General features: G+C 53.2%; 1 protein-coding gene across 1 annotated transcript; it reads left to right on the top strand.

Annotated features, from left to right (window-relative positions):
• Positions 1-5,811: 5,811 nt before the first annotated feature.
• LOC100117599 lies at positions 5,812-10,223 on the top strand. Its single transcript, XM_001601738.6, has 4 exons — positions 5,812-6,971; positions 7,203-7,333; positions 7,414-7,654; positions 7,744-10,223. Exons 1-4 carry the CDS (start codon positions 6,182-6,184, stop codon positions 9,996-9,998), a joined length of 3,417 nt encoding a protein of 1,138 aa, XP_001601788.1. The 5' UTR covers positions 5,812-6,181; the 3' UTR covers positions 9,999-10,223.
• The last annotated feature ends 4,257 nt before the right edge of the window (positions 10,224-14,480 follow it).

Genomic DNA, 14,480 nt, shown 5'->3' with positions numbered 1-14,480 from the left:
CGCAACGCTGTGTACGCGCTCGGAAAAGCCTGCTCGCGTGATTAAAATGGAAGCGCGCGGAGCGTGTGTGTAGCGACGAACGAAATTCGTCGAGAGGATCTACCGGCGTTAAACTTCTCTCGGGCTTCTCCTATTCCTCCGAGAAAAGTTATCTGGCTGAACGCCACGGATATAAGGGGGTCGTTAAAGGGAATCGAATCTGCTGCAAAGCGCGAGCCTGCCGAGGAATACTACCGCGCTGCGTTTCCTGCGAGTCTTGCAGGAATACATCCGCGCTGCAGCTAGTTCTGCTCGCTAAAAGCTTCCTATATAGCCAAATGGGTACTGCAGGTGCGCGCCGCGTACGTCCGCCTATTCCCAATGCAATCCTTGCGATTGCATGACGCCGGGCTGTTAAGCCCCGCCGGATTCATAAATATTTGATGATCGTTCGGGGTTTCTCCGCATTTGGCGCCTCATACAACTCGACCCGTAGCTCCTAGCTTTTCTTCGTTTGTTTTGGCCTGCGACTTACGTATACGTGACCGTCGATCGATCACGCGCGCTTCGTCCGTGACGGCGGATATGACGAGTTACGGCTTTATTACGGGCGGGCCTTTCATTGCAATAGTTCTTTTCTCGCGCGTCTCGCGGAAAATCGAATAATTATCCTCGCCTCGTTTTCGCTCTTCTCATGCAGCGTATCCGTCGTGGCGCTCTCGTTCTTTTTTTATAACGCGTACTCGCGCAGGCGGCGCAGTCTTTCTCTGCCCGCGCCACCAGCGCCTTTGGGAAGAGAAAGATCGTGATGGATACGCGGCGCGTTTCGAACACGGCAAGGCTTTTAAAAGCGCGAGTTGCGCCCCGAGATCGTTAGGTCCCTCTCTACTCCGTTCTACGTGCCGCGTGCGTGTGTACGTATATCCATAGCTTCATCTCTCTCTCTCTCTCGCCTCTTGTTCGCGCGCATATACCGCCGACGCAAAAGATAATCAGCTGCGCGCGGCTCATAATGCACTCGCGCGTTAGGGGCGTGCGAGAATAAAGCATGGGGCTCGAGATATTTAACGAGAAGGTAATTTGGCCGGGTTAAGCGCGAGCACACAGGTGCGATAGCGTACACATATAGACAGGACCCGCTTTGGATCGGAGCCGACCTCCTCGACGCGAGAGCCGATCCTTCACTCGCTCTATACTTACACGCGCGCGCGCACTTATAATATGGCTTTTGTTCTTTTTCGCTGCGAGATGAGAGAGGGCTGCGGACGAGCGTCGACGTCACGGTGTATTCATTATTGAAAGTGCTGTTTGCTAATTTCATTATACTCCCCAGTGAGGCGCTAGTTTCGTGTTATACTGTCGAAATTCCAGTTTTCCGTACGCATATATGATCGCGCGCTCGGCTGCAATTCCAAACTTATATTGCTCGATTTCAATTAAAATTTTAATGAAACCCAAAGCTACTCTCTAAATCTGAAAGAGTGAAAAATGACTCTAAAGAGTGAAAAATCACTCGAATTAGAGGCAAAATTGAGTCACTCTTTGCAGAGAGTGATTCAATTTTGACTCGAAATGAGTCATTTTTCACTCTTTCAGATTTAGAGAGTATGGGAATTAAAAATTTAAGAACGGTTTCGTTAATTTCCATCCCATGGCTATGTCCGTTTTAATTAAAAGTGTATACGTGCGTATCGGGCTGGATGAAAAAACTGACGCGTATATTTGCTCGGAATTGTTCCGATATTCCTCTATAAAGGTCGAAAGCGCTACCAACAATTTGTAACGAAAAGCTTGCGGCACACGCCGTCTGGGATAAGTTAAGAGCTTCACGGCAAGTAAAGGATAACGCAACCCAGCCCTTGACGAGCCGTGTCATTTTTCTAAAAAAATAGCCCCCTTTCACGTGCTTCACAGCTCCAGAGGCTTACGTATACGCGCATAGACGGGCCGTAATCGGCTTTGACGCGAGTGTCCGGACGCATCTGGCTCGGCGCGAGGATGTATACATATTTATCGAGCGGCGGCGCCCGATAGACCACGTCGCCCGGGTTTTTAAGCACTTTTATCGCGCGCGTCACATCCCGATCGGAAGTCATCCTGAATGGATAATTAACGCTCGCCGCGCGACGGCCGCCGAGAGCGGAACCGGAAGGGCGCCGTATAAGCTCGAAGGGAGATCGCGCCACCTTTTCCGACGCTTGTGATTCTCTAACGTCGCTCGCTCGCGACAATGAGCTATTTTGCACTCGGCGGCACGAGCGGAAGTCGGATATGAATCACGCCGCGCCGTGGACGACTGACCGCAGAGAACGAACTCATTTTTAATTCAGAACGATTGGAGCGAGCCCGCACTTTTTGGCTGCACACGTCCCCCCTACGCGTGTGAGTTCGTTGGGAAAAGCATCCGGTCCCATTGTGCTTTATGAGACTGCTATTCGAGCCCGCGTGTACACATGCCGGCATATCTAGATTTTTCCGGATGAAATCAGCGTTTAAATTGAAGCATAATATGCGCGTGTACGGCTTAATCGCGCTCCCAAAGTGCAGCTCCTTACTGCCGCTGAATTTATCAGCCGCTCGAGCATAGACGCTCATCCCAAGTGCAGCATCGCCCTGCGGTGTTAATATAAGCAGCTAACGCTTCGTCGCTCGTGTGACATGAAACACGGCTTACCGGGAGCTCTCGGTCGTATAGCCGCGCGTGCACAGGAAGGAGCGTCTACGGCACACGCGTCGACGAGGAATGTATAGCAAAGCCGAGGCTGATGCTGCTGCGCCCTTTGATTTCTCCTTATTAGTCCAACGAGAGACCGAATAAATAAACCCTGAGCGCAGGTTCCGAGAACGAGCTTCCGAGAAATATGAGCAAATTTCTCCTTTTTTCTTTTTCTCCCGAAAAGATTTACTTTCCCCTCGATTAAATAAACAGATTCGGACAAATTGAGCGTTATTATAACGTTATACTTCGGCTCCGTTTTCACGGTGCTCTAATTTTACAAGCGCACACCGCATACACCCGGTATGAACAGATTTTGCGAGATTCATGCGCGTGTCGGGAGAGCTGCAACGACGATCGGGAACCGAGCCGTGCACACAACCTGTAATTTTCACGTCAAAGCAAAAACTTTCACCGAGATGCATTCGTATTTTTGCCGGCGCGCCGCGGCTTCCGTGTACTTAACAAGCGGACTTTTTAAAAATCTGCTTCACTCTCGTAAAAAGTATACCTCCGGGTTATTGGTTTTGTTGTGTATCGCCTTTTCCGAAAGTGGTCGCGTTAATATTGTTATTTTTTCAAACAGGGATAACCGCAAGTACCGCGTAGTAGGTTTTCGAAGCAAAGGTTTAGTCGAAAATTTATTAAGGTATTCATAGCCGGAAAAAGCACGAAGGCACGAACACAGCGAGACATCCCCGCCCGAATAAGTTTTCCTCTGCCGCCTGCATGCAAAGCTGCGTCGCGTGCGGCCATACAAAGTAAAGTACCGAAAAGACTTTCTTCGATATCGCGCGATGGGGGATTCGGAACGTGTCTCGCCGATACACTTTGAATCCCGTACAGCTAGCCCGCGTATACAGAAGAGCGGAGTATATAGATATATGCACGCACACACGCGCAGACGAATCGATGCAGATGCAGCACGCGCCTACAATTCCCATAATCCTTTCCGGACAGCCATAATGGATGGAACTGTAAATTCAATTGGCTCTCTGAATTGGTTGCATCGTCTTATATACGAGCAGCGGCATAGCAGGCAGTGCAACTCGTGGCAGCGGTGGCGGCTATCGGGCTACCGCGCGCGCTCTCCATACCGCATATACCTATACATCTCGGGGGGGCTCTTTCATCGGCGTGAAAGCCCGGCTGCGTTAGGTGCATATCCGCGCAATAAAACTCGTTGGCGTGCGCGCACGAGCTCGAACAAAGGCCGACTACTGTGCCAAGATGCCCGTTCAGCTTGCCTCAAAGGAGCTGAGTAGGTGACGATTCTATAGCGGCCTTTCACGCGGCTTTCGTTGCACTCTCGAACTGGCTCTGCATAACTCCGTCGATTACCGCGAGCTTCTTCTATTCGTTTGTTAAAAAAGTCGCGGAACGCGCGAGTTTTTCCTCTCATTTATAGTAGAGTAAAGAAAAGCCAAGAGAGCTCGGAATTCGAAGGCCACAGCCAAGAGAGCGCAAGGGGCGTCTCATTTGAATAAGACAAATGAAGACATCAGCTCCGGGAGCGATATGCGCGCGAGATTCCTCCGCTCACTCGCAGCTTAGATCGCGCGCCGTAGATCAGGGCTTCTTGAAAAAGAGAGCGAGAAAAGCCGAGCATTGAACCACCGCGCGCCGATTGATTGCGATCGTTACGCGAACAATGGCATCGCGCGGCGCGGCCTAACGACGCGACGCCGCCGCTGCCACCGAGAAATACATATCGAGGGGGATTATACGGCGCGTGCCTCGCCGGCTCAGACTCTGTAACCAGCCGGGAATATCTCGACGACTCGTGCTGCTGCGTGTCCCGTGGAAATTGATCCCTCGGCGGTGCCAGCACTATTTTTTTTCGCGATTATATTCAATTTTAGACTGGAGGCGCGTCGAAACTGATTTATCGCGCGGGTCTGACCAGGCTCGGAATTTTCTACTGGTCCCTTGTACAAGCGTCGGAAGTGCGGAAAACAATTGCGCGACTACGTGGACGCGTTCGAACGTATCCGGTGCAGCGCATTATCATGTAAATCGAGAGAGAGAGAGAGAGAGAGAGAGAACGCGGGCCGGGCGACACGCCGGGCCACAAATTGAAAACGAATCCTCGAGGGTCGAGCCTTTAATCCGCGCGCACACGGCTGTGAAGGAACGTTTTGGAATTAATCTTTCTTATGATTTGTGCCCGAATGAAAAAGCTCGGCTTTCAGGGCTTTGTCACGCAAAAATTCACGATCCGGCTTCTCCCGCATTCGGAGCTCAGATTTTTTCGAATCAACATATTCCCCAACCAACCAAGTTAGTCTGATGCGAAGAACGAATTAGTTGCCGCGTCGAGTGTTGCCTGCTTTGACGAGAGCGCACTCGAAAAAGTCTGCCCTCCCACGCAAGTTCAGCAGACGCCTCGAATAGTTGCCGACACTCGAAACTTGCGCCCGACAATGCTATTTTCCTCTCCTCTTCGACCATCAATCTACATTGCAAAACGCCGAGTTTAGCGCCGCGTGTGCGAGAGACGGGGGGAAGAAGAAGAAGGAGGAGAAGCCCACAGCGTAGTCGCTTCGTTAAAACGTCTTCTCGGAATTATCTACATAACGCGCCAACTCTCCGCAGCAGCAGCCGCCGCCGCCGTGCCGTTGCTGCGCGCTTCTCGCTAACTTATTGATTTTCTTAACGCGGAAGAGACTCTCTCTCTCTCTCTCTCTCTCTCTCTCTCTCTCTCTCTCTCCGCAGCGAGCCTATAAAAACTACACATTCTTTCGCTCGACTTTATTCCCGGCGACCCGAGTTTTTCTGAATTTTGAGAGCCTCGAGACCGCCTGTGCTGCTGCACTGCAGAGGTATTATAGGCACGCATAGAAGAGGGAGTTTAGTAGCTACGCAACGAAGACTACACACTGCGGGCTGGTCCGACAGTAGAGGCAAACGCTCGACAATAATATAGCGGAGCGAGCTGCAGGGGGCAACGACATGAGCTTTTCACTTTATCTCGCGACGGGGCTCACGTCGGGAGATGAGGAGAGGGGCGGAGGGGGCTGCAGGGGGTGGCGGTGCGCCGACGCCATCTAACGGATGCTGCGCCAGGCGGCGGACGCGTATTGAACAGCCCAGATGCGCGAACCTGGATGCGCCAATATTCCTGGATTCGGCGGAGGAGCTCCCGAGCCGCAGTACGCGTAAAAACTGTAATCCTGCCGGAAGACGCCGGAGCGGCAGCGCGCGACATCGAGCTCGAGACTCTCTCAGCTCGTGCTCTCTTTCTCCGTATAGTCGTCAGTCTCGCATCTCGGTCCGTTGTCGCATCGGCCGCCGCCGCGGATGATCCGCTGGTTCCGCGCGGGCTGACACGAGCCCCTCGCCGGGATCATGTAGAGAGCCGCGCGCCGCAGCCGCGAGAACAGCAGTGCAGTAGCCGAAGCAGAGAGTGTCGTGCGCCGGGAGGAGGAGGAGCAGCAGTAGCAGCAGACGAGACAGTTAAGAGCTTGCACTGATCGCGCGCCGAGTATGAGGCGAGCGCGAGTGACGCTGCTGCTTCTGGCCCTGCTGGGCCTGATGCTGCTAATGACGATCAGCGTCGCCGAGGCCAAGCTCCAGCAGCAGCAGACCGTCAATGCCGACGATGACGACGACGACGATGACGATGACTGGGAGGAGGATAACTACCCGTCCAAGCCGGAGATCGACGATGACGGCCGGGTTTACAAGAACCCGCGCAACTCGCCGTCGGCCCACTGCCCGCGCGACATCGAGCTGGCCCTCATCCTCGGGCAGAAGTGCCTGCGAAAGTGCTCCACCGACGAGGACTGCAAGAGCAAGAAGAAAAAGTGCCGCTGTGATGGCATTTGTGGCATGACCTGCATCAAGCCCGACCGCGAGTGCCCCGAGCTCACCGAGATCGAACACGGCGTCATGGTGGTGAGCGGCAGGTTCTTCGGCGACCGGGCCAACTATACCTGCGACCCCGGCTACATCGCGGTCGGGCTCTCAGAGCGCATCTGCCGAGCCGACGGACACTGGACCGGTGTGCCCCCGACCTGCAAGAAGGACCCGCAGAGCTTCTGCGGTGTGCCCAACAAGCTGCCCAACGCGAGGCACAACGCGTTGCCAGAGCAGACAAGTTTCGACGTGGACAGCATGGTTCAGTACTTCTGCGACCACGGCTACGAGACCAAGGGATCGCCCAAGGCCAAGTGCCTGATGACCGAGGGAGTGGCCAGCTGGTACGGGCCCGACATCACCTGCGAGGCCAGAAGCTGCGGCCCGCCGGCCGACATCCTCAACGGTTGGCACGCAGGTACGTACATCTCGTCGCTGATGTGTGGAAAAATCGTGACCCGGTCGCCGTCCCCCTTGCACGTGCATCGATTCTCCTGAAATAGTTCATAGGAGCGGTGTTATTTTTAAAAGAGCGGTTCACGCTCTACTTGCGGTGCAGCGCGTGCAGGGGGCTGCGTCGGGTGACAACACAACTAGGCGTTGATTTTTCATTGTCGTGTGCGTAACGTGTCGACCATCGTTTTCGAAGGCGAATGCTACAACTACGACTGTCACGTCTCCTACCACTGCGCCGACGGCTACGAGCTCGTGGGCAAGGCCGAGAAGATCTGCGTCGCCGACGGCACGTGGCTGCCGGCCGAGCTTCCCAAATGCGTCGAGGTTGGCATCGAGCTTTTGTCCCCGCTCAAAGTATAGTATGTTATTAGAAATAAGGGATACTTGACGGTTCGCGTTTGCAGGTGACGTCGGTCGAGTGCGATCCGCCCGAGAACCCGGTTAACGGCAAGGCCATCTACACCAGCTACGCCTACAACTCGGTCGTGTCGTACGAGTGCACACCCGGCTACACGATCGTCGGCGCGGCCACGAGACGCTGCAGCGCCGATGGCAAGTGGACGGGTCAGGTTCCTGCCTGCCGGGAGATCAACTGTGGCTTGCCCGGAACCCTCTACAATGGCTGGATCGACAACATCGAGAACGGTCAGTAACGCCGAGTCCGTTTTTTAAATCCGAAATGTAAAGCGAACGTGTAGGATGCTTAATCGAAGGGGATCTTTCTGTGCGCGCAGGAACGGGCATGGGCGCGAGTCTGATCTTCCGCTGCAAGGAGCGCATGAAGCTGGAGGGCCACAGCTCGAGCCTCTGCCAGATGGACGGCAAGTGGCGGTACCCGCTGCCCCAGTGTCTGGCCCCGTGTATCGTGCCGCACATCGACCGGGGCCATGTGTACGTCGCGTCCGACGAGCGTGACCACATCAACAATGTGACGGTGGCCGAGCACGGCAAGCGCCTCGTCGTCGAGTGCGTGCAGGACTACGAGTTTGCCGCGGCGAGCATCACGCCGGTAGTCTGCAACAACGGCACCTGGTCGATCGTCCCGACCTGCTCGCCAGCGCGCTGCAAGCTCATGCCCAAGCCGCCCAAGAACGGTATGGTCATTGCACCCAAGACCGACCACGGCATGAAGGCCGTGTTCAAGTGCAAGGACGGCTTCGAGCTCGTCGGGGGCGGACCCTACAACAACAGCTACTCGGTAGAGTGCCAGTACGGCAACTGGACGGGCGACATACCCCACTGCATCGAGGTCTACTGTCCGTTCCCCGGTTACGTGCAGAACGGCAAGGTCCTCCTCGTCGGCAACATGGGCGTCTACGACTACCGGCCCTACGTCAAGAAGGTCGTCAACAACAAGCAGATCATGTACGACTGTGACAAGGGATACTACCTGAGCGAGGGTCCGCCAGGCGCGACCTGCATCGGCGGCTCCTGGAGCCCAAAGGAGCTGCCCAAGTGCACCCTGGGACAGCACCCGAGGATCCGATGGAACAGGCGGCGCAGGTCTATCGGTGCGGACAAGAACGAAACCGTCGTGATGGCTTACCGGAAGTTCATCGACTTCTTCCGCAAGATTGGCAAGAAGCTGCTGGAGCTCGAAATGGAGAAGAGCCACGAGGCGATGATGAACAGCGCCAGGAAGGAGGTCAATCGCACGTCGAATTCCACCGGGCATCAGCTCACGAGTAGCAGCAATAGCAGTAGTGGCTCGAATTTCGTGGCGCATCGCAACGGTAGCAGCAAGGCTCACGCGAGCAAGGCGCGTACCAGAGACGAGAAGATGATAGACTTCCTGAGGATCGTCTACCGCAAGCTGCAGCGAATCGATTCGCGGCACGCGAGCAACGACACCAACGTCACGATGCATGAGCTGCTTAACGTCCTGAGCAAGAACTTCTTCCACGTCGACTTGTCGGAGCCGCGACGAAACGCCTCGGGCAAGGCCCACGACAGCTACGAATCCAAGAGTCAGAGAGAGTTCACGAAGCTCAAGAGGGAATTCGAGAGGATTATGAAGTTCTACAATAAATCGCTGCGCTGGAGCGAGAAGCACTTGCGAAAGGATCTGAGGAAAAAGAAGAAGAGTCAGCAGCAGCAGCAAGGTCACCAGAAGGATGCCGAGAAGGACAAACAGAAGACGAAGGAGAAGAAGAAGGAGAAACAGCACAAGTCGCCCAACTACTACAAGGGATTCTACGAGTTCATCAACGACTACGTCAGCCAGAAGCTGACGGCGTTGGAGGCGCAGAACGCCACGGAGGAGCTCATCAGAAAAATGAGGATCGACAAGATCTCGGTACGCAACGGCACCATGTTCACCGTCGGCGAGATCTACACGTTCTTCAAACATATCATAGAGGCCAAACTCAACTCGTCCAAGGCAGATAACGAGACTGTCAGCACTGCTGCTACTACTACTACTGGTAATACGAGCACTACTTCCACTACCACTGATTCCAGAACCACGGCTTGGCCGTATCCCGGAGCGAGCAAGAAGGTGTCGCCGACAAAGAGTCCACGGAAGACGAGTACGTTCTCGCCGCCGAGGCCCACAACGACGGCCCCGGCGCCGACGACGATAGCGACGCCGAAAATGAACAATCTGATCGTATCGGAGAACGAGATCCCGGCGCTGGAGATTGAAAATAGCGGAGAGAAGCCGCGCAGCAAGAGGATTCGCGACGCCTCGACGCGGTCGCCGATAGCCGAGGTCAGGCGAAAACTGCTGTCCATCAACCACCCCCTGGGAGGAGGCGAGAGCGCGTCGTTCGCGTTCAAATCGGAGCTGGCGCGGCAGCAGCAGGGTCGCTTCAAGCGCTTCCTACCGGTCAACGCCGAGCTGGCGGAGAATCAAATGTTTCTTAAGAATTTGTATCTGAACGCGTACGAGGAGGAGTACAAGGCGAACGTGAAACGTTCCATGTCCCTGAACAATCAACGAGCGAGTATCTGGTCGCGTGAGGCGACGAGTCAGCGGCAAATCAACTGATTGCGAGCAACATCAAATGGTTTTATTGTGATATTATGGAATTTATTGGTAAAATTACTCGATGATTATTAAACAACTGATTTTATGCGATTATACACATAATTATATTATACACGCGATCTAGTTACTCTGTTTCCCCGACCCCCTTTTCGTCGATAGCCGCACTGTAACGTGTGTATCCGACGTTTTTTGATGATAAATAAAATCTTTTCCATACACTACCGACTGATATGACAAACTCTCATGATATCTCATAGCTGTGTGTAGATCTACATATATATATATATATATATATATATACTCTGTTTCGAATAAAAATTTTTATCTTTTTAGCAGTTACCCGAGCGCTCTCTGTCTTTTACTATTCGCTCTTCTCTCTGTCACTTCTTTCTTTGTTTCTCTTCATTTCGAGCCGAGCTACTGTGCGTAATTGTAAATGAGCTGATTTGTACGCAGCTGCTTAAGAAATCAAGTTGTCCGGCGCGGCTCATTATGCAGCCCCGTCGTTTTTTTCTCTCTTAGCTCCTTTTCGTCCTCGCTCGCGTCCGTAAAAAATACGCGGAAAAGCAATTAAGACACGTACTTATATACATACGAAGGAGGGGAAGTCAGTGCTCGCCGAGGAGAAAGTAGAAATGAAGGATTCGCGTGCAATTATTAATATCCCCTGGCACGATCGCGGCAATTAAAGACGAAAGTAAACCTCGGACCGAGAAGCGACCGTGCCATTTACATGCGAATATACTTAGGCCGATTGATTGCCCCCAGCTCTGCTTCGTCGGTCAATAAGGAGCGAGTGTCATTAATTACGAACCAATTATAATTTGAGGGAGAGCGCGCGTGCGTCCCACCTCTCGTCGATACGCGTCTGCGTAACCGCTCCAATTGAATCCGCTCGCCAAATAAGTCCCTGCGCGTGTAAATCGTTCCTTCATTTTTTCGCATTTATTACGCTCCTTGCCACTACAGTATAGGAGGGAGTGTGCGGGGCGTCGTGTACATTTATGCGCGATAAATTGTACTTTGAAATCACTGTCGTATGGGAAGAGCTCGTCCTCCTGGAGAGACTCGGCGTAGCGCGCGAGAGTAAAAAGCTCGAAAAAGCGAAGACAATTTTTTTTCAAAGTCGAGCCGAGCGAAGCAGCAGCAGCAGCAAGTCGTTATAAAGCTCCTTCGCGGTCGCGGCTGCGGCTACGCATTAACGTTTTCTCGCTGCGGTTGTGGATTTCTCGAGCATCAGCCGCGCGCGTGCTGTATACGTGAGAAATAGATGAAACGGCGCGGCTGCGACTCGTTTTCTTGTTCTCTCTCGGGGCCTACACGAGGCGTGATTACACGGTTAGCGGCCGATCTCGGCCCGCTAATCGGGCTAAGCGTGCGCGCGCGCGATAAGTGGATGTGTTGCTAAGCGGTCGTAATTTCGCGCCGCGGCCGTTTTTAGCTCGTTATATGCGAGAGAGGGACTGTATACTACTATACCGACGGCACGTTTTGTCTCCCGCGGGTAAATTAAGCCGAGCGTGAGTCTTATTGTTGCGACGCGATTTCTTTCGGCTGAGCGACGTCTCACGGGGCACGCGCGGCAATTAGGAGAGAGGTTCGCTGCGACTTATCGCGTAGCCTCCTTCGCCGTATCACCGAGCGGTACTTGCTAATTAACGAAATTTGTATTTTTATGCCCGTAATGAGTAAGCGCACGCGTAATCGGAACCAGTTTGCTCGGCTGGCTTATATCAGCGACTTTCATCTGTCGGGCGAAATAAAATTTTGCTCGCATCGGCGCAATTAATATCAATATAACGCAGAGCTGCGGCAGAGGCGAATTACGACGGGCATTTTTTATACGGTTTGAAAAATCTCGCGCGTATAATTTGCCAAATCTCGGCGAGTGCACCGGTATGTCCAGGGAATTCCGCTGCGACAGGTGCGCGCGCGACTCTCCTTTTTCCACCTAGTCATTGTCCGTGACTGCAGAAACGAGCTGATCGAAGCCATGACCGATGACAATCTCTCATTGAAGGGAGGCGTTCGAGAGAGAGAGAGAGAGAGAGAGAGAGAGAGAGAGAGAGAAAGGGAGCGATGGAGATAAAGAAAGGAGTTAAGCGCACAGGCTTCCTGCCAATTCGGGAGAGCCAAGTGAAATTACTGGCCTCAATGATCGCGCTGATGGCCTCCCGGGATTTGCTCGCGACGGTACACATACAGTGAGTATTGGGCATTGAAGCTGAGCCAAAAGCTGCGCGCACGTCTTGGCCCATCGAGAGGCTCCGGACACTTTTCACGGAGAGAGGAATTTACGTGAATGGAGCCAACTCGAGTTTTATTTTCCCGAATGGCATTTCACGTGCTGGGAGCGGTAGCGGCGCGTAAAAGGGTGCGTTTAGTGGGCCACTCGGACGCCTTTGACTAAGGCTCTCTATTTACAAAGACGTGCGTACTCTCCCTCTCTTCCGGCCGAGCGGACGCGTGTGTACGTCGCGTAAAAAGGAGACGTGCGATTTTTCTGGGAAGTACAAGGGAGCTGCCGAGAAAGGAGCGAGAGAGAGTGAGAAAGAGTCTTGTATATTTGCGCAGAGGTGGAAAGCACTCGGGCGCGTTTCCTTTCAGAGGCGAGGGCTTCTCTCTGCGTCATAAGAAATGGAAGATCCGTAGCTGTACAGCCGCATTCGAGGAGATCGCGAGCTGTATTATTATTTCATTTCGCAGTTTTATTTTGTCCTGCGTCTCCGTGTCCGTAACGCGCGAGTTCAGGAAAACTCAAAGCACCAGCGTTTGAACTTTTCCGCCTTGTCAAGAGCGCATTCAGAGGTTGCGTATTATACGGCTTTTGCGAAACCCCGGCGGCAGCAGGAGCAGCAGCTTTGCCGATACATCCCCCGAGAATTAGCCAGCTGGTAAGCTAAACTCCTAGATTATGACACCCGTGGATTTCAATATCGCGCGCCGCAAAGAGGTGTCGGCTGCGCTCGCGCGAAGACTCACGGCGGGGAGCATCTGGTGTGCGAGAGCGAGACGATGATGGACAAAAGTGCGGCATGAAAGAGGGAGGATTTAGCGCGCGCGAGAGAGCGCGGAGCCCGCTATAGGTGGTCCCCTTTGCCACCTTCCGTCGCGCAACGCTCGAGGCATCGCCGCTGCTCGCTCTCTGTAATCAGCCGCTACACCGAGCGAGAGAGAGAGAGAGAGAGAGAGAGAGAGAGCAACGCTGCCTGTGCGTTTCTTGACCATTAACGCGTGCCGCAGCCGAAAATCTTTCAGCGCGAGCACGGCCTCTCATTTTTTTACGCGCGCAGAGGATTATTCGGTGTATATACTCGCAAAAAATTCCATAGGGATTATTCCGTGCATGCATGCGCGCGACCGGGGGGGGGGGGGGGCAGCTTTAACCTACATTCGACTATACTACCACGCGCTCCGAAAAGGCGAGGGTGGACAACTTTTGTGCGTATTCGGTGCGCCGTGACTAACTACGAATTTCTTCAAGAATCGAGTCCCCTTTACCTTCGTAAATTCGAGAATTCACTTATAACGGAATAAATACCCGCGCCGTCGATACGTTGAGCGATAAATTCAATACCGCGCCGGATTTGTGAAATAAAACACCGCGAGAGAGTTTCGTGCGAATAAACTTCAAAAGCGTGTAAACTCGGGAACGGCCGCAAATTTGTTGACTCACGCAGCGCTTCGCGGCGCTGAAAATAAAAAGTCCTGTGCGCCGTTCGATCCTCTACATTATTTATTTTCCATCGATTTTATCGGGACGCGCGGCAACACACCCGACGGCGTGTGCATCCGAACACCTTGCCTCTCGCGTCGCCGGATTTTTTATCGGCGCCGCACGAAAGATCCCCCCTGACGATTCCATCTTAATTCAGTGCGCACATCCTCGCAAAATTGGAAAGACGCTTTTGTACACACTCACACACGCCGGCACTATTTTCCATTATTTATCAATCTGAGCATCGCTCTCGCGCCTCGTGGCGGCCGGTGGCTTAGATTTATCGGAGCCGCGCGATAAATATGGTGCTCTTCTTGCGCAGCTCTGGCTGATTTTGCGTCCCCTTCTTGCGCGGTCGTTTAAGGCAACGTGTAGTTGTCCCTTTGACGTGTGCATCTGTGTATTAATTGTTATAATTTCTGGGTAAACATCCGTGACTCTTTCTATCTTTCTACATTAAACTATCGATGGCGAAATCTTCCTCTTTGCAGCGGTGCATTTTTTACCATACCGCGACGGCATAAGCTTCTTAGGAGGAGAGGCACAAAAGGAATAATAAGAGTCGAGCGAGCGCAGTAATACGAATAATTAATGTTCTGTACATAAAGGTGAGCCGGATATAGGGATGACAAAGGCCTGCTTTTTCAGCCGTTCCAAAATAAAAGCCGAGCCGAGACGAACTTTTCCAACTTTAGACTGGCGACGGTAGCGAGGCCCGTCGCCAAATGGACTCTTGTATATCTCCTCGCGTTCGTAAAAAAGAG

This window comes from Nasonia vitripennis, chromosome 3, assembly GCF_009193385.2.
Source record: "Nasonia vitripennis strain AsymCx chromosome 3, Nvit_psr_1.1, whole genome shotgun sequence".
NCBI classification, from domain to species: domain Eukaryota; kingdom Metazoa; phylum Arthropoda; class Insecta; order Hymenoptera; family Pteromalidae; genus Nasonia; species Nasonia vitripennis.
Note: the sequence above shows the minus strand (reverse complement) of the source record. Positions and strands in the feature narration are given on the sequence as shown.

Bases quoted from the DNA above. Each gene is read 5' to 3' on its own strand.
- LOC100117599 (XM_001601738.6), top strand. From the start codon at position 6,182: ATGAGGCGAGCGCGAGTGACGCTGCTGCTTCTGGCCCTGCTGGGCCTG. The intron at 6,972-7,202 runs GTACGTACATCT...TCGTTTTCGAAG, and splicing joins CCTCAACGGTTGGCACGCAG to GCGAATGCTACAACTACGAC. The intron at 7,334-7,413 runs GTTGGCATCGAG...TCGCGTTTGCAG, and splicing joins AGCTTCCCAAATGCGTCGAG to GTGACGTCGGTCGAGTGCGA.